Here is a 26,179-nt window from a genome sequence, read left to right as displayed (position 1 = left end):
TTCCTTTTCTATGTATTTTCTGCGAATAACTGAAAATTCTGTAAACTGAAAAATACGAGTAAGCCAAGAAGCACGAAAGTGATCCGAAAGACGAAACGAAGTGATAGATCGGCTCGTGGCCGTTCATCGGCATTGGTATCGTCGCAATATGAGCTAATATGCTATTGTAGGCCGCTACTGTCACCAGCTACTATTGGCTATTATGTGGACTTTTACTCTAGATAGGATATACTACCAAATACAGTGTATCATTCGCTTACATTTATTCAATTATACTCGTATACATTCAGAACATCTAGAACTTTTGGATGGTTTCGTAGAAGCTCTTACCCTGGATCTCGGCGATTTCCAATTCGATCTTGTTTGGCGATCTGGAACCGTCAGCACCAGCAAAGGTACCGGCACCCCATGGCGAAGAACCGTGAACCTCTTCGAAAGAGGTGATCTGTGGGAAAGCCTTAGCGTAACCCAAAGGAACGTAGATGATACCGTGGTGAACCAACACGGAAAGAGCGTTCAAGGCAGTGACTTCTTGACCTCCACCTGGGGTACCGGTGGAAACGAAGATACCGGCAGGCTTACCGTAAAGAGCACCAGAAGCCCACAAACCTCCAGTAGCGTCCCAGAAGGCCTTGAATTGGGCTGGGTAGTTACCGAATCTGGTAGGGATACCAAAGACGAAGGCATCGTAGGAGGTCAAGGTGTCGTTGGTGGCGATTGGGTAGTCTGGCTTTGGTGGAGCGTGCAAAAGAGTCAAAACCTCTTCGGACAAGGTTTCTGGCACTTGGAAGATGGTAGCTTCACCGCCAGCAGCTTCGACACCCTTCTTGACTGCTTCAGCCATGGTAGCGATGTGGTGGTACAAGGAGTAGATGATAATTGCAACTTTTGGAGCCATTGTGATTACTTGTGTTTGTGTGTGATGTGTTTGATAATGATAAACTTCAGAAAAATTTGAAACTCTTCCAGAATCCGCTCACTTATATATGTATGAGAATCGGACTGGAGTGTTTCATTGCATTGTGGCTGCATAGTTAAGCTGTCGAGCCGGAACTACTGCACAATGCCCCAAAGAGTGCATGGCTTTAGTAAATTTTACAAATGGATTTTAGTCAAGGAATTTACTAAGTGCGACCAGCAGTTTAGTAAACCTGTGGTCCGCAACTGAGTGAGCGAAGTGAGCAAACAGTGGCAGAAGAAGTTGCCAGATTTTGGTAATGCGAACATTCTCAGCCTCTGCTTACGAGAAGAAGTGGCTCGAGATGGGAGGCGACGGCTTATTGGTCGCTCCGAAGAGTTGTATGATTTTTGTAGACCACAGATGCACAGAAGTGTTCTGCTCTCCGTATATATTTTCGTACACAGAGACTTGGAGATTGGCCGGTAGTGCGGATATCTCTGGTTCCAGTACTAAACACAGAAATGCCAAATCTTTTTGACAGATAGCAGTTGCACTTCGTCAATTCCTCCGCTATTCCACACTGCTGCCTGCTCGCCATCTGCCAATGAACTTCCGTCTCGTATCCACAGCCATAGCCTTCTCTTAGTCAGATCTCTCCAAAGCCCTCATTTCAATCGATTATTAATTCGTTCCATTTGCCCTGGTTTTGTGAAAATTGTCATCCATTACTAAACGGGAATTTTTCACCATCCTCGACATAACAGATGCAAAGCCTGGCTCTAGCAACCATCGCGGCACATTACCTAATGTGAAATCCACCATGCACCTGCCGATGTGGAGGTCAATGCCATTGTGTGGTCCATATATATACCTGGTTTAGCCGTATTTGTGAATTGCAGCTAGACATCTTTTGCAAATCCGCTTTTTCCTTAATTTACTCTATTTTTCACCTCTGTATAGCACCATGAAGATCGCTATTCTCTACTACTCCACTTACGGCCATCTCCCTATCTTGGCCAAGGCCATCAAGGAAGGTATAGAAGAAACCGGCTTGGCCACCCAGGTCGATCTTTTCCAAGTGCCAGAAACGTTGTCTCCTGAAGTTTTGGCATTGCTCCACGCCCCAGAAAAAGATAAAGACATACCAGTGGCCACTCCCCAGACTTTGGCTGAATACGACGCATTCCTCTTCGGAATTCCAACGAGATTCGGAACTTTGCCCGCTCAATGGATCGATTTCTGGGGCCAGACCTCTGGCTTATGGGCTTCTGGCGCTCTTGCTGGAAAGCCTGCTGGTCTCTTTGTTTCCTCCGGTTCCCCAGGTGGAGGTCAAGAAGTCACTCTCAGAAACTCGTTGAGTTACTTGGCCCATCATGGTCTCATCTACGTTCCATTGGGTTACGGCAAGGCTTTCCCACATTTGACGTCATTTGAAACTGTCCACGGTTCTTCGCCATGGGGTTCTGGTACTTTTGCTGGTGCCGACGGTTCCAGATTGCCCAACCAAACCGAATTGGCAATTGCCAAAATTCAAGGTGAGTCGTTTGCTACTACCGCCATCAAGTTTTTCAACGCCAAGGCTAAGACTTTAGACCCATCTGCTGCACCTGCCACTGCTGACTCCTCTGAAACAGCTCTTGGTACTGCCCAAGCTTCTCAAGAAAAGATCACCAAGGAAAGCAAGGAGGCCGTCAAGACTGCTGCAAAATCTACTACTGCGCAAAGAGCTACTCAATCCGCCAAGTCCACCGCAGCCGACGCTGAAAAGAGCTCCTGTGCCAAATGTGTCATTATGTAAAACAATTGAACCTACTAAAAAATAGAACAAAGTTTGTTCAAGCCTATATGTTCATATCTTCAGTTCCAGCATGTTGTGAATTGCTGAGTACCCTTAATCCGTTCCCTTCATCATGTAATAACTATAGACTCTAATAAATATTACTGTAAATCTACGCAAATAGAGTAGTAACGAAAGATTAGTGGTTAGTAAGGTGTTATCTGTGAAAACAGGCGTAAAGTGAATGCTGTTGCATAAAGGTACGTACCGATTGAAGTGGTGGGGATCCAGTTCCGTTTTCTCTTTCCAGTGGAGACAATCTCTTCAAACTATGAAACAAATATGGATTTCTCCATCGTTTGCTTGGCTCCAGAGGACTCAATAGCCCTTCATTATGTCCCCAGACTCGATATACGGAAAAGAATAGCTATTAAGAAATATCAATGTAGAGTAAGATCTATCAAAAAACTCTTCGCCCTTCTAACTTATCTTTATCTCTTAGAAAGATTCCAGAATTGATATAGTCGTCAAACTCTGACCAGTTCAAATCAACAACCGTCAGCGATATCTCAACGTACCTTTCAGTACTGGATCAGTCCTCGTAGACAGCCTGAAAACATCAATAACAAGAAAAAGACAGAACTGGTATTGAAATCGACAAGGACAATCTGGAAAAGTTCTAAGAGCACGTTTCGTAAACTGACCCCATCAGCCATGAAATATAAAATAAGAAAGAATGCAGTAGTTCTAGGATGATCTATGGACTCCATTGAGTGCTCTCACGTACATACTAGCCAGGAGCATCAGCAGGAACTGGGGTAAATCCCAATACACAATTGCTTAGTAGGAAATGACATCAATCAAGAAACAGCTCACCACTGGTCCCGTTTGTTAGGAGGGTAAAGAGGGTGAAATCAGTTCCACAAGTCCAACAACAGCCACCTCGATCCATCAAAGTGCGTGGTTTCTTAAAAGGGAGTTACCCTTTCGTTTTTTTTGTTTAACATTACTGTCAAATAAAAACGAAGCCACTAAACTAAAACAAATGGACTTGTCAACCAGGGAATCTGAAATTGACAAGCTAAGAATTGAAAGTTTTCCAAAGTCTGTAAAAATGAATAGCCTTATCTTATCATACCTTTCAACCTCGTGCTTTCTAGAGATAATGCGACTCCCTACTGCCTTTCATCGAGAATTCACTGATAACTTGATTGATATTATAGAAAACTTGCCGACTTCTGACCTAGACATCAAACTGCATTTACTGACCACCGTCAATCTGGAACGATTAAGAGATCTCTCTTCTGAGTCGAATACTCCTTTTGTTAAAAACCTCTACGTTCTGTGATTGTGGACAAAAGTCAAATGTAAGAACATATTAACAGGTACAATCCAAAGTCACTGTTGTCAGTAGTTTGGCTCATGTTCTATAATGACCAAGTTGAAATCCTCTCCAAACACATCCCATCATCAAAAGTACGAGAGTACCGAATATGACTACGACAGAAGTTATCATCTTTCTTTGTAACTTATCAATCTAGAGTGAACGGATCTTTTCACGTCTTGCGGTATGGATCTTGGTTCCATAAAGTTGACTGAATCATTAAAAATTGGCTGTTTTGAAGACTCTCCCGATTAAACCTGGTGAAATTTACCCTACCATTTGAGATCAGGTCTCGGAATCCAGAAGCCGGCCACAATTTCCAATCGTGTCAATGCCTTGCTCTGTTATTGAAAATCATTTAATCCTGCTATTGAAATGCTTCCTAGGCCAAAACCCAATAATGTACTTATACTTTTGGAAATCGGAATTCACTGCGTATACGAATAGTCCATGAATAGAAAAAGTCATTCTAGTCCAACCTACCAAACAAACAGAATCTGCTTCTTGTTTACCAAAATTGTTCATCCACAGTAAGCATACCTCGACTGAAGTAACAAACGGAATTTTGGATCAACACCACGAAGAGAAAGAAAGAAAAGACAAGCATAAAATAGGATTTAGTATCTACTTGTACGCGTTAGTACACCGCGTCGTGCACCATCAAACTAAAGCCAACAGAATTGGCCCCATGTTCACCAAATTTTTACTAGTGAACAAAGAATTGAAAATATATAGCTAGATTACTCAAGTATTGACTGTAAACATTCTCTTCATTAAAGCCCTTATTAATAATTTGTTGCATCTTTGATGGTATTAGCCACTTTCCGAATATATTACTAGGTCACGTGAAAATCTCGAATTTTAACTTTGCTTTGTTTTGGTTCCACCACCAGGGTATTTAACTAATTAGAAGAATTCTATGGATTGGGCAAATTCTTCAAAATTGTAGCTAGAATGGATCTCAATGGCATTGCCTCTTCAGCGAGTACGCAACAATCACAATGGTTGAACTCACTTCGGACAAAACAGTTAGCTCTGACTCCATCACTGATGACTTCTTTGTTTTCAAAAGATAGCCCAAGAAATAAGAAAAAGAAAGCTATTCATATTTACGGCAGCAGTACCGGAGAGCAGTCAGTTGCGGTCGTCGCAACAGTGAGAGATGTTTCAACTCGCCCAAACAGAACAATATTGCAAGAAAAGAGCACGAACATACCTGTTGATCGTACCTCGAAAGAGACCTCTAACGAAACTCACAATAAGATGCTGATATCTTCTATTATACAGCCTATCCCAGAAGCATTACCAGCACAGCCAATTATACCAGTATCGCGAGATGAACCAGAGAAGATATGCAGAAGTCGATCTCTGCCTCGAAATATTCCCCTTGATGCCGAGAATGGAATATTGCAAAGAATAAATAGGACGATCAAGATACCAGTATATGAAATTGATTCTGAAGAAGGAGTAGCTGACAGCGAAGAAGAGATCGAATGCATAACCAGTTCACAATTTGGGCTACAAGTAAAAGATGTATCAGATTCTCAGCAAAATAATTATGAGCTTACTGAACGTGTGCTAAATTTGCAAGAGGCAGATTTGATCACAACAGAACTGCAATATGTTCCCACCGACTCTCAGTTGTCAAATCCTAATTTTCAGACTGAGGACTTGACAGGTAGTTATGGAATTGAATGCAATGATGAGTACTATGGTTCACAACCGGCTATCTCTCAAACACAAAGTCATATGATCATATCACAATCAGTTGCACACGAAGAAGAGAGTCTCAATTATAGAGAAGATAATTCAGAACGAGAAAATCTTTCGGATTACGTGACAGATAGAGTGGATCTTTCAAACAGAATCGAAATATCAGAAGGTGAATACTATAGTGACGACGAGAAGGAAAAAATCCAAGATCCTGAGAATATCTCATTTGTTCATGAAGCCAAGCTCAACAATATACCTGAAGTATTACATTTACCAGAAGAAAACAAAAATGACGAGAAAAAGATAAATTCACCGGACCAGATTACCCAAACTGAAGATATCGAAAGTAATGAAGATAGTGTTGATCCAGTGACAGTTATAGAACTTCCAGCAAAGTCTCTTTCAGTTACATTTTCATACAAAAAGAATACAACCCCGCATCAATCAGGTGATAGCACTATTGTCGAGAAAAGTACCAAGGTAGAGAACTCGTCTAAAAAGCAAGGAACTAGCGAACGAATTGAGACTACGGTAAATCAAAAACAAACACACAAGCATAAGGCATCTTTGGCAGACATCTTATCCAGGACAAACCAACCTGGAGTCTATCGAAGAGTTGGTCTTTCCAAAAGAGTTAAAGTAGATGCTTTACATTCAAAGATCAAGAAAAAATAACAACTTCCACAGATGATATGACTTATCTAAATACCATATATGAATATCTATTCAGATTTTTGGCAATGGTGATACTAGGACCTTAATGTGCTTTCCTTTATGGTTTATTAATTGGAGAAAACCTTCTTCAAAACCATCCTTAAGTGCTACGACTTTGGTGACTATCTGTCTTACCTCCTCGGGGTCGATTAATCCATCTCTGTACGCTTGGATGACTTCTTCGAAGTCTTCTCTAACGTAGCACAGAGAGCTGGTGAGATTCTTTTCGTGCAATGTCAAATCCATAGGGAACACTGTTTGCTTGTTGTGAGCCCAAAAGGCTACATTGGTGGCAATACCAGTTGTCTTCAATGCACTCAAGGAGATGTCAAACGTTTCCTTTTTACCTGAACAATCGAAAATTCTACTGAAACCCCATCCAAGAGGACTCAACTTCAACAATTCCTTAGTCAACAGCTTCTCGTCGTGATTAAAGGGCGTGGGATCAAAAACCTGGACATGGAACTTTTCAGCCAAAGCTCTTCTAGATTCTTTTGGCTCACTAACTATTATATTCCTCACCCCATGACCTTTGAGTGCAATTATGGTGGTCAACCCAATCGAGCCTGCTCCAAGGACCAAAGCCGAATCGTCCTTGGTGACATTTGAAACACGCACTCCATGCCAGCTGACTGCTAAAGGCTCCGTGAGAGCCGCAATCTCAACTGGCAAATCTTCCTCGGAATATGGAATTACATGATGTTCTCCAACAACACAGAAATCAGCAAATCCTCCATCGGAGAAGCCCAATCCATAAAATCCTATGTGGTCGCAATGGTTATAGGCTCCTTGAACACATGAAAGACACTTCTTTTCAGGTAACTCTAGATATTCCCGATCCAAACAGGTTCCTGTGGATTCGACGACAACCTTTTGACCAACCTTCAAATTGGCATTAACGGCAGAGCCCAATTCCACGATTTCTCCACACATCTCATGGCCCATGGCTTGTGGGAAGGGTTTCCGGGAAATGGCCTGGTGGTCCGGCGAGAAAAATATTGGACCATCCCGGTATTCATCTAAATCACTGCAACATATTCCGCAGTAGTCAATTTTGATTTTGACCTCTTTGGGATGATTTATAGTGGGTTCCGGATACTGGGGATCGTACCTTACGTCCTTGTTTCCGTGGTAAACTATTGCCCTCATTGTTGTGCCTGCGTGAGATTCAATCTATCAATGGCACAGTCTTGGAATGAATATATACTATGCGATAAAATGGCGAGTTCAATTAATGAGAATATTATACCGGGACTCAAAGTCTCCAGAGCAGCATACGAAACATTTCCCATATTTATACGTTTACACAGATAGCCAAATCACGCCTAAATGATCAACTCAGGGCTCTGCCTCCATCGCATACTGTATGGGATGATATATTTTGCATCTAGTACGGCATATTTACTACTGCGATGCAATAATCCATCTTGCATAATCCTCACCTGTTTTTGGCTGAGAAGTGCTGAAGAGTGTAAACCCCCTTAGTGGGTGTCATCTGACTGTATGGAAAAAAGTAGCACTGCGTCCGCCGCCTGCCAATCATCAGGTGTCTGAAAGAAAGGAGCTTCCGCTTCGTGATTAGTGGTGTGAATACTGAAATAGGACTAGTGGTGTCCGGAGCAGAGATTATTATCCTATGAAAATAACTCAAATACCTCAAATCACGAATAATGACACAGACCATGGTGCGTCATTCATAGGACCGTAGTTAATCGCACTGCTGATAGCAGACCATTGGCTTGACTGGTGAATAATTGTAATTAGCATACAAATTTATAGCGGCGCTACCATAAAAATCAAGAAACTTTGCGCAAGTAGACTTCAAAAAATTTTACACTTCGATTCTCAATATTTGCTTGCTTTCTTCTTCAGCTAATAAACCGGGAAACTTGCAATGAGCGGTCATGCTGGACGTAGCTCCCTAGTGTGGACGTACTCTCTAGCCCGGAATAACAACTGGAACACTTGGTTCAGTTATGGTTCTAGAAGAAATGGAGCCATCGACTCTACAAGTATTCTAACAACTCCAAAAAGGAAATAGCTGTAGAAATAGCAATAGCTTGTGAACATGTAGATCACTTCAGAGTGTCAATCTTAAATTCGATCGATCAGCGGTGAAATTCAAATCGTGGAATTTGTCTAATGGCTTGTGCAACCGATTTGGATTTCAAAAATTTCTTTGTAGTCAGATGATTTCGTACCTACAAGGAGTGTCTGGCAGTAGTGGTAGACTGTGCTCGTAGTCGAGTGCAGCCAGCGCTCAATCAGCAAGATACGGCTAGGGAGCACATTACGTGTCCTACAGCTCTACGTATATGTCTGTCAGATAATACTGGGCAAGGCTAGGTGGCCTCTAGTAGCCCTAACGAGTATTTATTTTAAACCCTTTTCACTATATTGTGGACTATAGCAAATTATGGAAGAACCTGAAGAAATAGTATACAGTATAAAAAAATAGTGTGGCCGGCTATTCAACTGGAAAGTGACGTCTTACCAGCACACCTAGCCATACAGATAACTTCCTTTTCGTGTGGCCAGATAAAAAGACAAATAAATAAACCTAATAAATACAATAAGGGAAGCAAGGAACTTAATTTTCAAAAAAAATTACCAAATACCGAGTTTGTGAACCATAATAAGTTTTTAAAAAAAAGTTGTAGAGTGGTAGAAGTTTGCTGAGTGGATTGCCCTCACTTTCCCAAACAGAAGGTGACTGCAACTGGGTGCTTGTGGCCCTTTGCATCTGTTTTCTTCAACGAGCATCTACGCACATAGTCCTTTTTCTCGTCAAACTTGCAGAAGCTGGTTGTTGACTTGGATGTAGTGTAATTGGAAGCAGACGTGGTAGACGAGGCGTTGGACGACCTTCTGGAAGTGGAAGAGGACGAGCTTGACTTTTTCTTTAGAAACGACATGTCGAGTGTGACTGTGCTAGAATATTTCAAATAGATAGGAAATCAACCTGGGACAAAAATCAATGCAGATTAAGTGACAAAAATGAGTAGATTAGTTGGTCGTTATCGTAAAGGTACAAACACAGGAAGTCTGTACGGTTAAGAACTGGGGATATTAGGGGGGTGTTCTCGGTGAATTACCTGGCTTGGGGCAGTTCGAAGTTATGGGAGATTCGTTAAACAGGGTAGGTGTGTCAACTGTGATACAACCTGTTAATACAACATCGTACAAGCGAGACTTCGGACAATTTTAACGGAAAGATACAAGTAAAAAGTGAATAGATCGAAGTAGACTAGGGTAGGAGCCGGTTCTCTAGCGCTCTGGTGAGTCGTGATAGCAGTGGTAGAGAAGGAGACGGACGGTAGTACTGGTATAGACTGCAGCTGCACAGGGTCTTCACGTGAACGACGGCTCGTGAACAGAACTCAGTCGATGGAATCCACGGATGTATTTGATAGGAGATGCCGGTAGAAGCAAAACGCGAGATAGTCTGCCAACAGCGTGCGATAACTCTAGTCGAAACAACAACTTTCAAAATTTGCAAATTTTCACAATCGTGGATTTATATTTCAATTATATATATGGAAAAAAAGTGTACTCCCAAATGGGTGCTAAATTTTTTTCCGCAGAAAGTGAGAGCTTTCTTTTGAATAATTTTTTTTGCACTATGCTCGCAATTTCGCACAATAACATTCCCAGGCTCTACTGGCCTCTGAAAATATTGAAATTATTGTGATGTGCCGCTGACGTAATCTGCAGACGGGTGGGTCGAGGAAGACGAGAGGGGCAAAGGTTTGTGGGTTTACAGGAGAATCAGGTCGTGTTCGAGGTAGCAATCTCCCTTTTGGGGGGTTACCCGGCGCCCTTCCAGCCAATGGAGAAAATCCCTCAACTTAGATTGTGCAAATCTGCATTACTGTCCTGGGAAATGGTACGCTTGCGCGGCTGGGGCCATACTAGGAAAGGTGGGACGGGTTGGGAAGTGAAACGGCAGGTCGTGGTGGTAGATGTGAGACTTGCCGCTGTAAACCTCAGTCTGTGGCATAGCACCAACAATCTCCATGCACAAAGTCGAGTGATGGCGTCTGGGTGTTCGTCTGTTTGCAATTTTTGCTAGCTGGCGGTCGTTCCGTGGCCGTCCTTCTGGCGTCTGCCAGCTTCTGCCGGTGCTGGAGCAATTTAATAAATTGCGAGAGTTGCGTGTGCTCGGGCTAGTGGGTTTTATTCAGGTGATTTTTCCAAATTCTGTCTTTTCTTCACCAGTCACTCTGCTGCACCAACCTACTTTTCTATTTTTTCCTGTAGTTTGCGAGCGCTTGCTTTTTCTCCCAGTTCTACCTGGCGTTAATTTTAGACCTACACCGCTGGGCATTGTTCGTGTCTTTGTTCATCCACCACCGCTGCCAGAAGCGTCTTGAGGGATTTTACCATCTGGTCTGTGCCGGAGGCCACCCTATGTAGGTCTGGTGATTGTATTGTTTTCTGTACTATTGTTGCGCTTTCCGCTTGAAAAGAGCGGAAAGTACGCGACAGAACCACCGCCGCTTTGTGCTTTGTGCCTTCGTCTGTACCTTTAGACGTACCTTGCTGATAGTCTGCTAGGTAGCGAACTGGCGGGAGTGGGATCTTGGCCCCCGTTTGACATTTTCATGTGGCGAGTCTCGAAGCAGCTCCAGCTTTGTTTGGGCCCACATAATTTTCTCTTCTGACAAGCCCACGGCGGGACGGTGAATGAAACGAGGTGCAATGAAACAAACACCTGGCCTACACCCATCAAAATTCATGTTCTCCCCTCTCTTGCCCCCTACCTGAATTTGCTCCTATCAGCTCTAAGAAATTTAGCCCCGTCGCCGTTTGTAGGTCGACTAAAATATCGACAGCTCCATAATATTCGAAAATCCAAATTATGCGAAATGCCTTGGGACGCATCTCATATCTGGCAAATTATCAGATACTATCGGTGGCAGCAGCCCCTTTTTCCATCTCTCAGTAGGACAGTGTAGATTCGTTGTATTGTGTTTTATCGTTGGCTGAGGAAGCATCTCTGTAGCTGCACAGGCCGTACAGGTAGCCCTGTATCTGTCCCTGCCGTCTAGCTCTTTCGGTATTGTAACCCAGCGTGAGAATCCTACTTTGCACGGAGCCCTCGATTTTCTTCAGCAATGTCCCAATATCCGTGATGTCTCTTTCCGTAGCTCTCTCCCTATGCAACCGTATTATGGCTCGTGAATATTTTCAAGCTTCGGGAAAATTCAGTTCTCTGTCCCCATTGCATATACCCCATACCAAATTAAACTCTCGTAGAGGCCGTTTTGTTCTATCGCCCCCTCCAGCAGCAGGATGACGTCGTCGTAGTACTACTTATCTGGCCACAAGATAACCATGACCATTTAATGCTGCAGTTTCTGGCTTTCTCTGTAACTTCTGGTAACTATTTACTGGAGCCCGTCAAAGCGGTGCACGAATATATTTTTAGGTCGTCTGTCTCCTCCTCTTAGAGCCATACCAGGCTTTTAACTTTCGTACTTTGCTGCACTTTCGAGCTTTGTGGAAGGTCGATTGGGCCCAGCAAAGCATACTCTGCTAGATTAGCTAAGCTGTGATTTCGGCAAATTTCTATGATGTCATACTTGTCTCGACAGATTTGGCTTGGGGTTTTCGTGTCTGGCGTTTAGATTTGCTTCCCTTTTGGTTCCGCAGTTCTGTATTAGGCAATTGAACTGCTTAGCCTTGATTTTGATACGGGGCTCCGTAGGAAGTGTCTATTATATCTCCTGATATGGGGTTTTCATCTTGTCGTCTGCGTCTCGGAATGTCTAACTGTATTGAAGTTAAAATTCCGTACAATTGGATCATGTCTACGAAATAGGGGATTTTCTTCAGAAACCAGGTCAAGACCCAGAATGTAGGGGTCAATTGAGACGAGGCTGCCCACTCCAATTGAGTGTCTTCGCCCGATATGAGGCTGCGGCAATCCCTGTTGAAACGGTGTGACATTGACTTGACGAGGTGCAAATGGACTTCTCAGCTTGTTTCTAGTCATAATTGAAGTCTAGAACGGACCCACAGTAGAACTAGCCTAGCCGGTCTTGACAAAGTAGCCAGCAGCTGAAATGTATCCTGTCCTCTTGTCGTCACCGAAGTCTCGGTAGCTCCATCTTCCTGTACTCCTCTATGCTTTCATACTGTCAATCTAAATGCCCAGCATATATTGAACCTATCTATACATTTACTATGCCAATATTTGATCCAATTCGTCCATATTCTCAAGTTCGTCCTGTTGACCTACTCTTCGTAAAACCTCCTTTTTAGAACTCTCCTGGATGTAACCGTCGAGCAACAACTCGTCAAGAATGTGATATGCCTTGTCGAAACCAAAGATAATGTCGAGCTCGCAGACATTGCCATACATCTTGTCCATTTGCTCCACGAACCGGTGAATAATCTCCAACGCCAACAATTCGTTGTCGCCGGATTCAATGCCTACTATGAAGAAGAGTGATGCGTATCTTCTATATACGATTTTCATGTCCTTGTATTCCAACACATTGCACATCTTTGCTCGTCTGGAGAGTATCAAAGTAGACAACTCACGTGTGATTTTACCCTTCTCTTTTTGAGAAATCGTGTCGTACCATTTGGCCAATCTGATCTTTCCCTGCCTGGACAATAGAAATAGGTACTTTATAGACATGTATGCTTAAATTTGTGGTGTTTAGCAAAGAGCTTCTCCAAGTTATTTTGTTCGAGTTTTGTATACGTTTCGAATCGGTTGATGGTTTTTGTTTGGTACTGCACCTAACGCAAAATATGGGTGCAAAATTCAATGTACCAGCAAGAGAAACTTCTCTCCTACAATTACACTTCAATGAGAATGTATGTGTTATTAGGACTATATATTAGGTATTATAGTATGCAGTTGAAAGAATAACTTTCATTCCAAGGTATGAATGGTGGACCGTAAGAAGGCTAAGTGTTCAAAGATCTCACTACACAACTCAGACCTGTCGACATCACTGTAGGTCTCAAGGTCGATCTTTAAGTCACATAGAAGATATTTCATGTTCGTCCATTGCACGGTCTCGAAATCGTAGCCCGTACGGACTTTCATTCCCGATCCATACAACCGGAATCTTTCTCCCTTCTCGTTGAAGAACTTTCTTTCTATCTTCAATGTCCAAGGGTTCAATTTGGGGAAGTTGGCGTGAACAAAGAGAATTTGCGGTCCTCTTTCAAAAAGTGTATTTTTCTTTTTGAACTGCACCACTTGCTTTTCAGACATAGAGTCTGCACGCTGCCGTAACAAATTATACTCATAATCTTCAACAGGGTTATACTGCCCCATTCCTGTGCCCTCGAACTCGTGCTTTATGTTAAAATGTCCAAAAGCATTCAAGAACTTTGACACTTGGTAGAACTTGTTTCCAGTAGCTACTGTAGCTGCCAAAAAGGTCTCTTTATCACCTTCACCATCAGATCCTTGGGAAAATAATGGATAGAAATGACTGGGTCCATACAAGTTGTAGTAAAGAGCCAAGAGCAACGCCTTCGTATGTGTCTTTTTGGAAATCATAAGCTGTCCAGACTCCGATGTTGGGTCAGGGATACTGCCTGCTCTATCATGCAAGGGGATATTGTCCAAGTCCAAGGGATTTTTCGTGTCGTGTTTGGCATCGTTGTATCTTCCAGCCACCTCGTCGTATTTGGGCATCAACTTCGAATCACTGGGAGACAATCCTGCGATTTTGTAGTAATCTGGTGATGTGGCACGTTTCCAGAAATCGGGCCATACGATCAAGCCGTTACTCTTGAAAGGTTCCTTGTTGAACAAATCATCTGGCGGATGTACTGGGATGTTGTCACTATCCAAAAGTAAGATGTTCTCAAAACTCAGTACCAATATAGCCAATGCTTTATACTGATAACCATTGAGATGGAACTTTGAAACCACTGAATTGGTATTTTCAGGATCACTTAATGCATACGGCATGTATATACATCTGGCACCTAAGGCTGGGAAGATACGGGCACAGAGATCTGCTTCGAACTCGTCAATCGTGGGAATCACTACTTCAATGGGTAACTTGCAACCGATTGCTCGTATCGATTTGATCGATAAAAGAGTCAACCAGTTGAAATTTCCGCCTCCGACGTAGACTATTCCATTTCCAGAGTATACACCCTTTGGCGCTTTTTCTGGAAGATTCTCTAAAATGTACCGATGAGACTCTTTCATCGACTCTAGCTCTTCTTCATCGAGCTGGAGGAAGCCGGAAAGGTACTTTTCGCTAAACACGGTTTTGTCCACGCCCTTGGTGTCGTATCTGGCATGGTAAATTCTGTCATCAGAAAGATATTTCCTCAAGGGTGGTATCTTGGGTTTTCCGTTATGGAACACCGTGAAGATGTCCTCAAAGAACTTGTATGCCTTTGCTCGTCTGTTGTGTTCCCGCGCTTTACTGTAAAATTTGTCATGCAAATCCTTGATAACTCGCAACTTGCGGGCTTCTAGTTCTTTGATTATAGCAAGCTGGGCTTTTGCATTCTGCGATTGGATGGAACCTTTGGACCGGGATGGGCTCTTGACTACTTTTTTACGGATGTTGTCGTCATAGGACGACGAAGACGTTCCTTCGACAGCTTGGAAGTTGATTTCATCCACGGTGTCTTCGACAATAGGAGCGCCAGCATCAGTTTGTTTGAACGGTATCGTCTTCTTCTTGGACTTCAGCGGCAACATGTATGACAAGAGCTTTGAGAGTGAAAATGAGGTGTCGTCAGGGTCAATGATGAGGGAGCGTTCGAGGGAGGCATTTGGGTCTTCAGCAAAGATGCGAAGCTGGAAAAATACAAGATACACCACCACTAGCAAGAGCACCATGGTCGGAACGATCCGGTGGCGTCGGCGGAAGCCCTTGAAGCGCTTTGGAAGCTTTGATACGAGTGAAGGCATTGGCCTAGCACATATGTGAAAAGAAAGGGATTGTGTGGAAAGTTTGAGCGTTGGAGAGATGAAAAATTGCGTTGTGTATAGCTCGAGATTCCGATTATTCAGTAGAGAGAGTGAGAGCAAACTAGACGTGTGAATCGGTGGGGATCGAAAAGCAGGATGGATATACACGTCTAATCAGTCTGAGGAAGATGCTGTGGTCCTGGGCGATGTTGGCAAATTTGTATGGACTCAATTGTGTGTTTGGAGATGAAAAGATAGTGGTCTTAGCTGGAAATTGTATTCCAATTTTAATTTTTGATAGTGCGTGCGACCGTGTCTGTTTTTTTCTGCCTCGATTCATTCTTCACTAGATGTGGGATTTGAATTGTGGGGTTAGAGACGTCTAATTGTGACGATCTAGTCTGTTGGGTCGTAGGATGGATATGGAACTGTCTGTGGGAGTCTCTACTCACTTACCTGATTTCAGTAATTCCTGGTAGCAATCTGTTGCAGTATTCGGCTATTGCTGTAAGGGATTTTTTTGCCAGCGGACCGTTAGGGGGCTGATAATCGCACTCTCGCTACCACCTCCCACGAAGTCTCACCAGCTCCCACTAGCAAAATCTACTACTTGGAGCCACTAGCCGTTATCTAATTCCCATTTGTAGATCGGCGACAGCTTTCTGGTCCCTTGCCTACGTAAGTTTCTGACATTACGTTTCTGACGTTAATCTTTGTGGTCGCCAGACCCTTCCTCCTCTTTGTGTCCATTGTTCCCATTGTCTGGCTTGACGCTTCTATCTGCCCCGTTTCATATTTTTTCCCCCCTTAGCCCAAGTTAGCTGATCCTTTAAGCTCGGTTCCGATCACTTTCGATTTTTTTTTCGCAGCAATTAGCTTGCTAGACTCTCGTATGAACTTCAATATTAGCAGTATTTATGGTATTCTAGATATTCCAGCTTCTATAAACAAAGGTGAAGCTCTTCCCTTGTTTCTCATTGTTTCCACTTAGTGCTACTTTTCCCTTCTTTCTGCATAATGGTGCATTAATGTCTATTATTCTAATTACTCTGCAGTCATATCTAGCCTTATTCATTATTCTGTCATTATTATCTGCCATTTTACCTTATCCTTCCTCACCATCTTACCCGACATTTTAGGCATTACCCATGATGTCGAGAAAATGACTGGTGCAACTCAAATCGTCGTACGAGAAGTCATCGTCGGGATTGCAGCTGCATCTGTTCTTGAGAAACGTAGCTGACTCCTGTGGACACTGGAGGTACGGTGCATGGTAGTAGCCTATGTCATTAAACCAATGAAGATCGTGTTTCTGGAGAAACAACGACATTGCCATGGTATGGATCGGAGCGTCGCCCCATCGCTCGTAGTAGAACCCACCCTTTCCGTCAAGATACTGGAACAATTCTTCGTATTCTTCATTGCGAAATATGGACAAATCGGCAATCTCGAAGTTGGACCAGAAATGGCAGAGATTATAGGATTCATAAACGTTATTGTTCTTTACCAAATCGATTAAAGGAGGATTTGTGATGCCTTTCTCTACCATGAAGTCCTTGACATGATCCCACAATGTTGGCAAGGTGTCTCTGTAGTCAAACAATGAAAGAACGAATCCATATTTCCTCCCGTGAGAGTTCATGAACTTGAACACGTCGTAGTTGACATCACAGTAAAACTTTACACCAGGCTCTACACGCCAGTAGTATTGGTATTGTTGTAGGAACGGATGCTTGTAGAAGAACCCGCTAAAATAGCGACACATGTGTCGGTAGCTTTCTGAATCACCATATGGAAAATGGGCTGAATTCTGTCGCACGATTTGAGCCTGGGTCTGGTTTATGAAAGACGGATATTGCCAGTGACTTTCGGCCACAGAGCCAAAGTTGAGGGTGCCCAGGGGGATATGCGAGGCTAACAAGTATATGAAATCTTTGGAGAAAGGCACATTGTTCAAAAATGTATAGTCATAATTGTATTTGCTGTTGAATCTGTCCTCGAGATTTTGAACCGTTTCTAGAAGTTCATAGACGTCTTCATCTCGACAAAGAATCAAAAATGTGGCCCTTTCTCTTTGTCCATTGTGGAAATCTTTTGACGAGGTTTTATGAATCTGTACCATCTGAGATGGTACTTCAGAAGAAACTTTATGCACCAAAGAAGTACTCCGGAGAAAGTCTTTTAGCGATTCTAGAGGCTCTGGTGAAGTCCAGTTCCAGTGGAAAATGTCATAGGCCGCTGTTTGCTGTTTACCATTTCCGGCATCGTCTGAATATCCAGAATCAAGAACAGTTTTCTCCACGGTGCCAATAACGTCAGTAGTAGAGTTTTCGCCATATTCGTCGATAGCGGAAGCGACACCAGCGCCATTAAAAGCTTCAAATACCTTGGAATCTCCGGTCTCCTGGCGACCTTTACGTGTTTGAATCTCCAAACTTAAACCGTATCTTCCCTTATCTAGTGGTACAAGTGAAAAGCGTACATATTTCAGTGCGTAAAAGGGAATGAGAAGAAGGAATACCACCACATGGAGTCTCCAGTAGGAGGTTATTGCGGCCATGGCAACCATACCTACAGAGCATATACAACGACAACGGCAGCTTTCACTCAGCAAAGATCGGAGTCGAACAGTAATTCCAGGGGCTATCGTAATTTCTTATATCAGCTGTGAAACCAGGCTTTTGTGTTAATCTTTGGCCACAAAATTTTTTTGTGTCAAGCTGCACTATTTTGGGAGAGAACAAAGCTGTCTACCGAGAGAAATCAAATGGAGAGGCTGCATACTATCCGTGCTGGACCTCTGCACGTTCTTGGGCACGTATATTCTGGAAATGACAATTTTGGTGGGTGTCAGCTAGTGTTAAAGAAATGTGGCTGGATACGCTCTGGGTGCAAATGGCCCATACCGTTTGCTTTTACTGAAATTTGTTTGGCTCTTGGCACTCCTCATTCTCAGCTACCACATCATCATACAGGTAGGAGAATGAAGCGATGAGATCCTGGATGGTTCGACTTGGCATTCCAAGGACACCTCGAACACTACAGTAGAAGAGGTTTAGCACTGCTGGAAAGTGAAATCTTTGCTTGAGGGAAACAGTTTGCAAAGAATAGTGCTGAGAGTGACATTTGGGATCAAGATTTGTTTCTGCACACAAGTCAAACCAGATCTTTCACAAATTTCAGAAAATAAAAGATTTTCGCAGCAAAATACATGCACGAGCAAATACACATTGGCCCCGAAGCGTGGTGAAGGTTGTGTAGATTCAAACTGGTAAGTAAGATAAGCAGATATGAAAGCGTGAAGCAGGTTGTAGATAGCTGTAGATAGAGAGAAGCTGCTTGTTTCGCAGATCCAATATTAACTCTCGCATTGCATAAGCATAGTATAGTGATTGGATACACAGACTAGAACTTAAAGACTTGTATTCCTCAAAGGCAGACTAATTTTCTAACTGCTTAATCGCATGAATAACTACTTCCTTGAAGCAACTCTAAGTTGAAAACGTGCGTGTTAAAAATATAAAGCTATCGAAGCAGTATACACTGAAACTCACTCTGCTCAGCACTTGTTAAACTAGTTTACTCCACCATTTGAGAATGGTTGGTGCTCTATCGATTGTTCAGTTGATCCTACCAGGAAGAAAGAAGCGGTGAACACACAAAGAAATCAGAAACACTAAAACATCTCTTCAATTCTACATCTTCCTTGTGCAAAGTAGTCATTTCATCTCCGTTACTCGGAGTCTTATAGTATATGAGCAATAGCACTTAGGCCATAGTCCAGAAGAGAAAACTATCCTGTTATCTTGAAATGGGATCAAGACAACAGCCTCTTTATTACAATATTTTGTAATTTTGCACCCAATATGTTGAAGTATAAACCGGATCGCCACTTCTGAAATTGCTTGCACAGCAAGTAGTACCCAATGATCATCACATCTCTTTAGAAGCTTGTAGAAACTGCCGTATTGGCAATGTTTCAATTTGACCAAGCCGTGACTTCGATAACCCAAGCATAAATGCCTGTCCCTACTTATCGCCGTACATGAACATTATATGCCGTATGTTTAGGAACAGCCTGTCACATGACCATCCCCGTGTTAGCCATCGCTGTTCCATACACGTGACAGCTGTTCCATCTCATTTCCCCAGGGTTCACCACGTTGACTTTGCCAGAACGGTCAACATCGCCTCTGTATACAGCCAGCTAATCAGTGAAACGCTTGGGGCCTGCGCCCTGGGATTGTTGCAGTATATGACAACTAAAGATGCACGGGGTATCACCGGTGAGCTGGTCGGAGAAATGAGATGGAGGATGCGTGGCTCTGGTGAGTGCGTCCTTTGTCACATTGTGTTTGTGATTGTTGTGGAGCTTCTTCTTGTTGGGGAAAGCAAACGTGCCCCGGTAGCGCTCAGCCTGGACTCGTTGGTCCCAACTCGCTCGACTTGCTATTCGTTTGTTTTTATTGCAACTTCAAACTAGTTCTTGAGCTCCATGGATGGAGAAGCTTATCTACTTTCGCTGTACACAGGACCGCTGTTGGAGAATTCACATTAAATAAAAACACAACATCCGCACCGCAGAGCTACTTGAAAAAAACTAGAAACACCTGGTTCTTTTGCCAAATTAGCAAACCATATCGAGCGATAGAGCCCAGTATTGCACGCATTTTTAGCTACGTTCCTTTCAGACTGCGTTAGCCTATCATATACAGCGAGAGCAGCTTGTGTGTCTCTTTTTGTGGCCAAAACCTCCCAATTACGTCTTTGACAGTGGATCTCGTGCACTTCTTCGTAACCATTATAGAGAAGAAGTTGAAAGATTCATATCACAATAGTCACATAAACATAGTTGCATAACTATATCAACATACCTTACTATAGCGTGACTGTAGCGACAAATCGTGATATAACATTGCCAAATCGTTGCCGTTTCGTCACTGTAACCCTATCAACAATAACAGTATCTCCCTCATAACCACTTATACAATCCTTCATGTTGTATGTCCCACTAATCTAGTCTTTTGTATCGGTCAACAATATCAAAAAGCACAGAATGGAAAAAACATTCACCGATACCACGATGCTGCTCGCAGCCCATCTAGCGGAAGCCTCGTTGGAACTGTCGCCAACCATAACCGGAAATCGTGGTAGTCATGGTAGCACGCATTCTCAGGGATCTACAGAGGTCACTCTGGCATTACCCTCTTCATCCATTACGGGTCGAAAAGCGGCTCGTTCGCTCAGGATCTTTCGGGGAACAGCCGAAGATGTCAAAGGCAAGCTTGCGGCATCGACAGCGTTGTCGAAACAATCGAGTTTAGCCACTGCCGGCTCTTCTGTAACCATGACTTCTTCTACGAACAGTATCATCAACACTGAAGAAGAACTCAGAAACGAACTCAACGATCTCAGAAATGATCTTCAATTCGAAAGTCTCGACCAATCGAACTCTACATCCTTGCCCACATCGACGTCCAATAATGCAGTAGCAGTAGTGAACGCAGCACTAACATCAGTAGATCATTCATCACAGCCAGAACTCCAGAAATCTATCGATTTGGAGCCTGTTTCATCAGCGACCTATTTCCCTCATACGCCTGCCGACCCCATCGCAGAAACGCCTTCACTGCACCAGCATCATGAGCATAGGGACGGACGTCATCATGCTCCCACAGTTATTTCTCCCACGGCCATCATAGCTCAAACTCAGCATCTCACCGCCAACTTGGAATTTGACCATTCTTCCAACGGCAACATAACCAAAATCATGAACGTGAGCGAGTCGACGGAAAAGAGCAAACTTGTAGAGATTGAGAAGACGTTGATCAGCTTGTCGAAATCGTCATCGCCAGCATTGGAAGATATGAAGCCCAAGCTGGAAACGGATATTGCAGATCCCAATCTTCTTCATCCACGTGAGACTCAGGTCCCCAACAGCGAACAGAATGAATTGTTCCCGTTGGCAGTAGAATTGCGTCCATTTAAGAACAAAGTGGGCGGTCATACTGCCATTTTCAGCTTTTCCAAAAGAGCAGTCTGCAAAGCTTTGGTCAATCGTGAAAACTTGTTCTACGAGACGATCGAGTTGCGACACCCAGAGTTGTTGAACTTCATGCCGAAATACATTGGCGTCTTGAATGTTCGATACTCCAGCATGATTACTGAAAACTCGTCTACTGATATCCAAAGTGATCATATGAACCATGGAAAGGATTGCGGACTTTCTAGATCGAGAAAGTGTTCTAGTAATCGATTACTGGAAGCTGGCAAATACAATATGAGTAATGGAAATAGTAACAATAGGAGCCATCTAATAGCTTCTGAAGAGGAAGACGAATTCCCTCCAGAAGTGGTGTTGGACGATAATAAGCATATAATTCCCGACTCGCTCTGGAAAAAGTATTCCAGTTCGTTGCCATCTCCCGTAGCCGATATGTACTTGGATGGAACCGCTGGAAGCTTCCACAACAGTTTCCACAACAGCATTCATAATAGTATCCATAACAGCTTGCTTCCTGGGGAGAATTCAGCCTCTTCTTCGGTCACCTCTTCCCATTTTCACACTAGAGCCAGCAACAATCTCGGATCCACTTCCGTAAATACTGATTTGCAGGTTCAAGTCTTACAGGAAGTATTCCAACCACAATTACAAAACACAACCACTAATAATGATGACAGCATCTTCACCATGGACGATGAAGAATTGGCAAATGGAAAGCATCTGGACTCATCCTGTGTAGTATCGCCTAATATGAACCCTTCAGAGCCACCAGTACCTGGAACTCCAACGACTAGCACTTCGGCTCCGATTCTTCGTAAGCACACCCGTTTTGAGCGGTTTATTTTGTTGGAAGATCTCACGACTAACATGAAAACGCCATGTGTTCTTGATTTGAAGATGGGTACGCGCCAGTACGGGATCGAGGCAGGTCGCTCCAAGCAGAAATCACAGCGAAGCAAATGTATGTATACTACTTCACGGCGTCTTGGAGTGAGAATCTGTGGATTGCAACTTTCCAAGAAGCCAGACAGCTCTAGCAGTAACGAAGCACACCTACAGAGTACATATTTTTCAAAGGACAAGTACTTTGGCAGAAGGATCAAGATTGGCGCCCAGTTCTGTAAGATTTTGGCCAAATTCTTGTACAACGGCCAAGACAGTTATTCGATCTTAGTCAAGATCCCTGGGCTTATCACTCAGTTTAACGAGTTGTACGGGATTTTCCACAACTTGGTGGGCTACAGAATGTACGGTTCTTCCATCTTGTTGATGTACGACAGTGACGAGACTGGCGATCAGGATGTCAAGGTGAGAATCATAGACTTCGCTCAATCGGTAATCTCCGAAGAAGATTACAAAGATGCGGCTATTCCTCCATCGCATCCGAATTTGGCGGATTTGGGCTATTTGCGAGGTATCCAGTCTTTGATTGCATACTTCAAGCTTGTTTTCCGTATTGTCAGTGGATTCGAGTATGTAGATGCTGCTGGAGCGTTAGAGGTGTTGAAAAAGAACAAGTCCAGCTACATGAATCGAAACAGATGGTTGGACTACTTTGCTGAAGTGGCCAACGCTAAAGACGGTGGTATCAACGAAGTGCTAGAAGAGGGTGACCCATTCAACGTAGTCTACCCTGAGTACGACGACGACGATGGCATTTCAGAGTAGAAAAGAATAGAGAGAACAATGCTGATCTCGATACAGACTAGGTAGATAAAGGTGACAATACTGTAAATATTTTAATTATTGTTCGAAAGGTGGGTCAGGCGGTCAAACGGTGTACATTATCGACATTGTTCATTCCTCTTTGTATAACTAATAATATCAGGTTTAATAATACTACAACAGTCTAATGTGTCAAGCAGGCTTCTGTGCATGTCTCAAAGAGGGAGAGGATTTCGAGAAGGTTGACAGTAGTAGAGCCTTATGACAAGTGACAGAAGTATAAGTCCGATAATAAATGCGTGAATCTAGTAAATTATAAAGAGCTGTAGTGAGATATTTACGAAATATTTCTAAATCTCGAAGATAAACTGAACTAAATAATTTTGAAGAAAAAATATAGCAGAGAAAATAATTTCTGTCTAGATTAGCGGCGAGTTCTATTTATAATCTCTTTTGACAGTTGCAGCCTTCTATATGCTACTTTCTGGAGATATTGGACCGTCTGATTGGACCGTCTGGATCGTCTGATACTTTTCTAGTACGAGAACCGCCTTTGCCGTTTCTGAAGTCTCGGCTTCTGCAAGAACTAAAACACGCATTCAAGAGAAAATTTGTGTAGCAGGCATTTGAAGAAATTACTATGAAGGAAAGCAAATCTAGAGACTAGCCAATGTAACAATGAGGAATATTCCGAGAATGCAACCTAAATGAAGCGAGCAGGAAGCGGCGGCGGGCCGACACTGTGTAATCTCGAGCGAGTTGCCCCAGGCGGTCTCATTGTGAAAAATTGAAGGATTTCTACATCCTTCACACTGTACATACAAAATTCGTTTCCCCATATATTTTTCGGTGTGTACTTCTTGAAGGGCCGAGAATCTTTACGACTACTTTGTGAAGCCCGGGGGCATATAAACAAAGGAGAAGTAGATTCGACCACATTTGTAGAGTTGTGGTTTATAGATCTCTGTTTTCCACGTAGACTGCTTTTTTGTCTTCTCTTCCCATTAGTTAGAAAATTGGGCAGGAGTGCGTTGATTCCCCACATTGAGTTGGTTGAAAATTGACTTTTGATAATTTATTAGAGATTGGATCGGATCGAATCGATTACTATTTGCTTTCCTTTCCATTTAATTGCTACTGACTGGTTTAAAAGTTTTCATTTCCTTGTTTCCCATAGATATAACCCATAACCATGCCTCGTCGTAATAGCAAGTCTCCTACACATCCTGTGGTAGCGTCCATCGATATAGGAACCACCTCCACAAGAGTGATATTGTTTTCTGAAGATGGTAGGGAGATCGCCAAACGTCAGATCGAGTACTCTACTTCGGCATCAGAAGGTCCAGCGGAGTCTCTGAACACTGAGCAGTTCAGAAGAAGATCTTCTTTGATGAGACATAATGAGCCCATCTATACGGCTGAAGGTATTGCTATTTCGATCACAGACGAGATAGAGATCGAAAACAACCTCTCTTCCGTAGGGCCCACTTTGCGATTCCCCCAACCTGGCTGGGTCGAATGTATGCCTGTCCACATTTTGGCCAATGCCGTTCAGTGTTTGGTAGCCTGTTTGATCACGTTGCGTAAGATCAACCTGGATCCAGACTTGAAAATCAAGTATAAACTTAAGGCTATTGGTATTGCCAACATGAGAGAAACTACTATTGTGTGGTCAAGAAAGACGGGGAAGCCTTTGAGCCGTGGTATCACATGGACAGATACCAGAACGGCCGAGATTGTAGAACATTTGGAGAAGATTACAGACGATGAGAAAAAGAAGGAGTTACGAGAAAAAACTGGTTTGCCTCTTTCAACATATTTCTCTGCAGCCAAGTTGAGATGGCTCTTGGACAATGATGATGTTATCAAAGAAGAGTATGAAAAGGGTGATGGCAACTTGATGTTCGGAACAGTCGATACATGGTTGATCTACCATCTTACACGGGAAAAGACATTTGTATCTGATATCACCAATGCATCGAGAACATATTTCATGAACCTTGAAACCAAAGACTATGATGAAGAGTTATTGGAGTTCTGGGGCATCGATCCAACCAAGATCCGTTTGCCCAAAATCGTGTCTAGTTCTGAATTCTATGGTGGGTTCTCCGCTCCCATCTTGTCCAACTTGGGTTTCCACAACAAAATCACTCAGGAAGCATACGACATCTTGAAGACTATCAGCGGTGTACCTATCTGTGGATGTCTCGGTGATCAGTCGGCTTCTTTGGTAGGACAAATGGCGTTCAAGTCTGGTTCGGCCAAGTGTACTTATGGAACTGGGTGTTTCTTGTTGTACAATACCGGTTCAACCAAATTGATTTCGGAGCATGGAACTTTGACTACTGTAGGGTTCTGGTTCCCAACATTGAAGGGAGAAGAATCTAAACCGCATTATGCTTTGGAAGGTTCAATTGCTGTTGCTGGTTCCATCGTGCAATGGTTGCGAGACAACTTGAAGTTGATTGAAAATGCACACGATATTGGACCTTTGGCTTCACAAGTAGACAATTCTGGTGGTGTGGTGTTTGTGCCTGCCTTTTCAGGATTGTATGCTCCTTACTGGGATCGTGGGGCTCGTGGCTCCTTGTTTGGTATGACGCAATACACTTCTGCTGGTCATATCGCCAGAGCCGCATTAGAAGGTGTCTGTTTCCAAGTTCGTGCCATTCTCAGAGCCATGGCTGATGATGCTGGTGGTTCCCCTGATTTCTTGGAAGAAGCCGGTGGTAACCAAAACAGTATCTTGTCGCAATTGGCAGTAGATGGAGGTATGTCTAAAGCAGATGAAGTGCTTCAAATCCAAGCAGATATCTTAGGGCCCTGTGTTGCCGTCAAGAGAGCGGCCATTTCCGAATGTACAGCTTTGGGGGCTGCCATTGCAGCTGGTTTGGCTTTTGAAAATCCTGAAGACAGAGTCTGGAAAGACCTCGACGATGTTATAGAAAAGATCCAGGGCAACACTGACAATACATTTAAGGCAGAGTTGCCAGATCTAGAAAGAAGAAAGCTCTGGAAGAGATGGGAAAGGGCAGTAGAAAGATCCAAGGGATGGTTGGATGACGATGAGTAAAGAAATGAGTTTTAATGTATAATTTAACATATAGACTATT

The 26,179-nt window shown here is 43.2% G+C and overlaps 10 protein-coding genes across 10 annotated transcripts; 5 read left to right on the top strand and 5 right to left on the bottom strand. All coding sequences in view use genetic code 12, as the record gives it.

The window, feature by feature from the left end:
• Positions 1-247: 247 nt before the first annotated feature.
• PICST_85539 (protoplast secreted protein 2 precursor) lies at positions 248-918 on the bottom strand. The gene has a single exon (XM_001386448.1). The coding sequence runs from the start codon at positions 896-898 to the stop codon at positions 296-298; it is 603 nt and encodes a 200-aa protein (XP_001386485.1). The 5' UTR covers positions 899-918; the 3' UTR covers positions 248-295.
• A 947-nt stretch (positions 919-1,865) lies between these two features.
• Positions 1,866-2,846, top strand: PICST_79909 (flavodoxin; the record flags this gene model as incomplete). The annotated part of the gene is made up of 1 exon (XM_001386646.1): positions 1,866-2,846. The coding sequence occupies one exon, from the start codon at positions 1,866-1,868 to the stop codon at positions 2,697-2,699; it is 834 nt and encodes a 277-aa protein (XP_001386683.1).
• Positions 2,847-5,016: 2,170 nt separating this feature from the next.
• Positions 5,017-6,306, top strand: PICST_33784 (predicted protein; the record flags this gene model as incomplete). Its single annotated transcript, XM_001386645.1, has 1 exon — positions 5,017-6,306. A coding segment is annotated over one exon (1,290 nt), but the record flags the coding sequence as incomplete, so codon positions are not given.
• A 148-nt stretch (positions 6,307-6,454) lies between these two features.
• On the bottom strand, positions 6,455-7,731 carry SOR5 (Sorbitol dehydrogenase). Its single transcript, XM_001386447.1, has one exon. The coding sequence runs from the start codon at positions 7,636-7,638 to the stop codon at positions 6,502-6,504; it is 1,137 nt and encodes a 378-aa protein (XP_001386484.2). The 5' UTR covers positions 7,639-7,731; the 3' UTR covers positions 6,455-6,501.
• Positions 7,732-12,676: 4,945 nt separating this feature from the next.
• On the bottom strand, positions 12,677-13,138 carry PICST_50523 (AP-1 clathrin associated protein complex subunit; the record flags this gene model as incomplete). Its single annotated transcript, XM_001386446.1, has 1 exon — positions 12,677-13,138. The coding sequence occupies one exon, from the start codon at positions 13,136-13,138 to the stop codon at positions 12,677-12,679; it is 462 nt and encodes a 153-aa protein (XP_001386483.1).
• Positions 13,139-13,378: 240 nt separating this feature from the next.
• Positions 13,379-14,893, bottom strand: PICST_50897 (alpha-1,2-mannosyltransferase; the record flags this gene model as incomplete). The annotated part of the gene is made up of 1 exon (XM_001386445.1): positions 13,379-14,893. A coding segment is annotated over one exon (1,515 nt), but the record flags the coding sequence as incomplete, so codon positions are not given.
• Positions 14,894-16,532: 1,639 nt separating this feature from the next.
• Positions 16,533-17,957, bottom strand: KTR3 (mannosyltransferase; the record flags this gene model as incomplete). Its single annotated transcript, XM_001386444.1, has 4 exons — positions 16,533-17,467; positions 17,651-17,693; positions 17,784-17,801; positions 17,880-17,957. 4 exons carry the CDS (start codon positions 17,955-17,957, stop codon positions 16,533-16,535), a joined length of 1,074 nt encoding a protein of 357 aa, XP_001386481.2.
• Positions 17,958-20,612: 2,655 nt separating this feature from the next.
• Positions 20,613-20,933, top strand: PICST_74000 (predicted protein; the record flags this gene model as incomplete). Its single annotated transcript, XM_001386644.1, has 1 exon — positions 20,613-20,933. A coding segment is annotated over one exon (189 nt), but the record flags the coding sequence as incomplete, so codon positions are not given.
• A 435-nt stretch (positions 20,934-21,368) lies between these two features.
• Positions 21,369-23,069, top strand: PICST_50616 (inositol polyphosphate kinase; the record flags this gene model as incomplete). Its single annotated transcript, XM_001386643.1, has 2 exons — positions 21,369-21,539; positions 22,236-23,069. Coding segments are annotated over 2 exons (1,005 nt in total), but the record flags the coding sequence as incomplete, so codon positions are not given.
• A 1,024-nt stretch (positions 23,070-24,093) lies between these two features.
• Positions 24,094-26,139, top strand: GUT1 (glycerol kinase; the record flags this gene model as incomplete). The annotated part of the gene is made up of 1 exon (XM_001386642.1): positions 24,094-26,139. One exon carries the CDS (start codon positions 24,259-24,261, stop codon positions 26,137-26,139), a length of 1,881 nt encoding a protein of 626 aa, XP_001386679.2.
• Between the last annotated feature and the right edge of the window lie 40 nt (positions 26,140-26,179).

This window comes from Scheffersomyces stipitis, chromosome 8, assembly GCF_000209165.1.
Source record: "Scheffersomyces stipitis CBS 6054 chromosome 8, complete sequence".
Taxonomy (NCBI): Eukaryota; Fungi; Ascomycota; class Pichiomycetes; order Serinales; family Debaryomycetaceae; genus Scheffersomyces; species Scheffersomyces stipitis.
The sequence above is the reverse complement of the archived record's forward strand: the minus strand, read 5'-3'. Positions and strand labels throughout refer to the sequence as shown.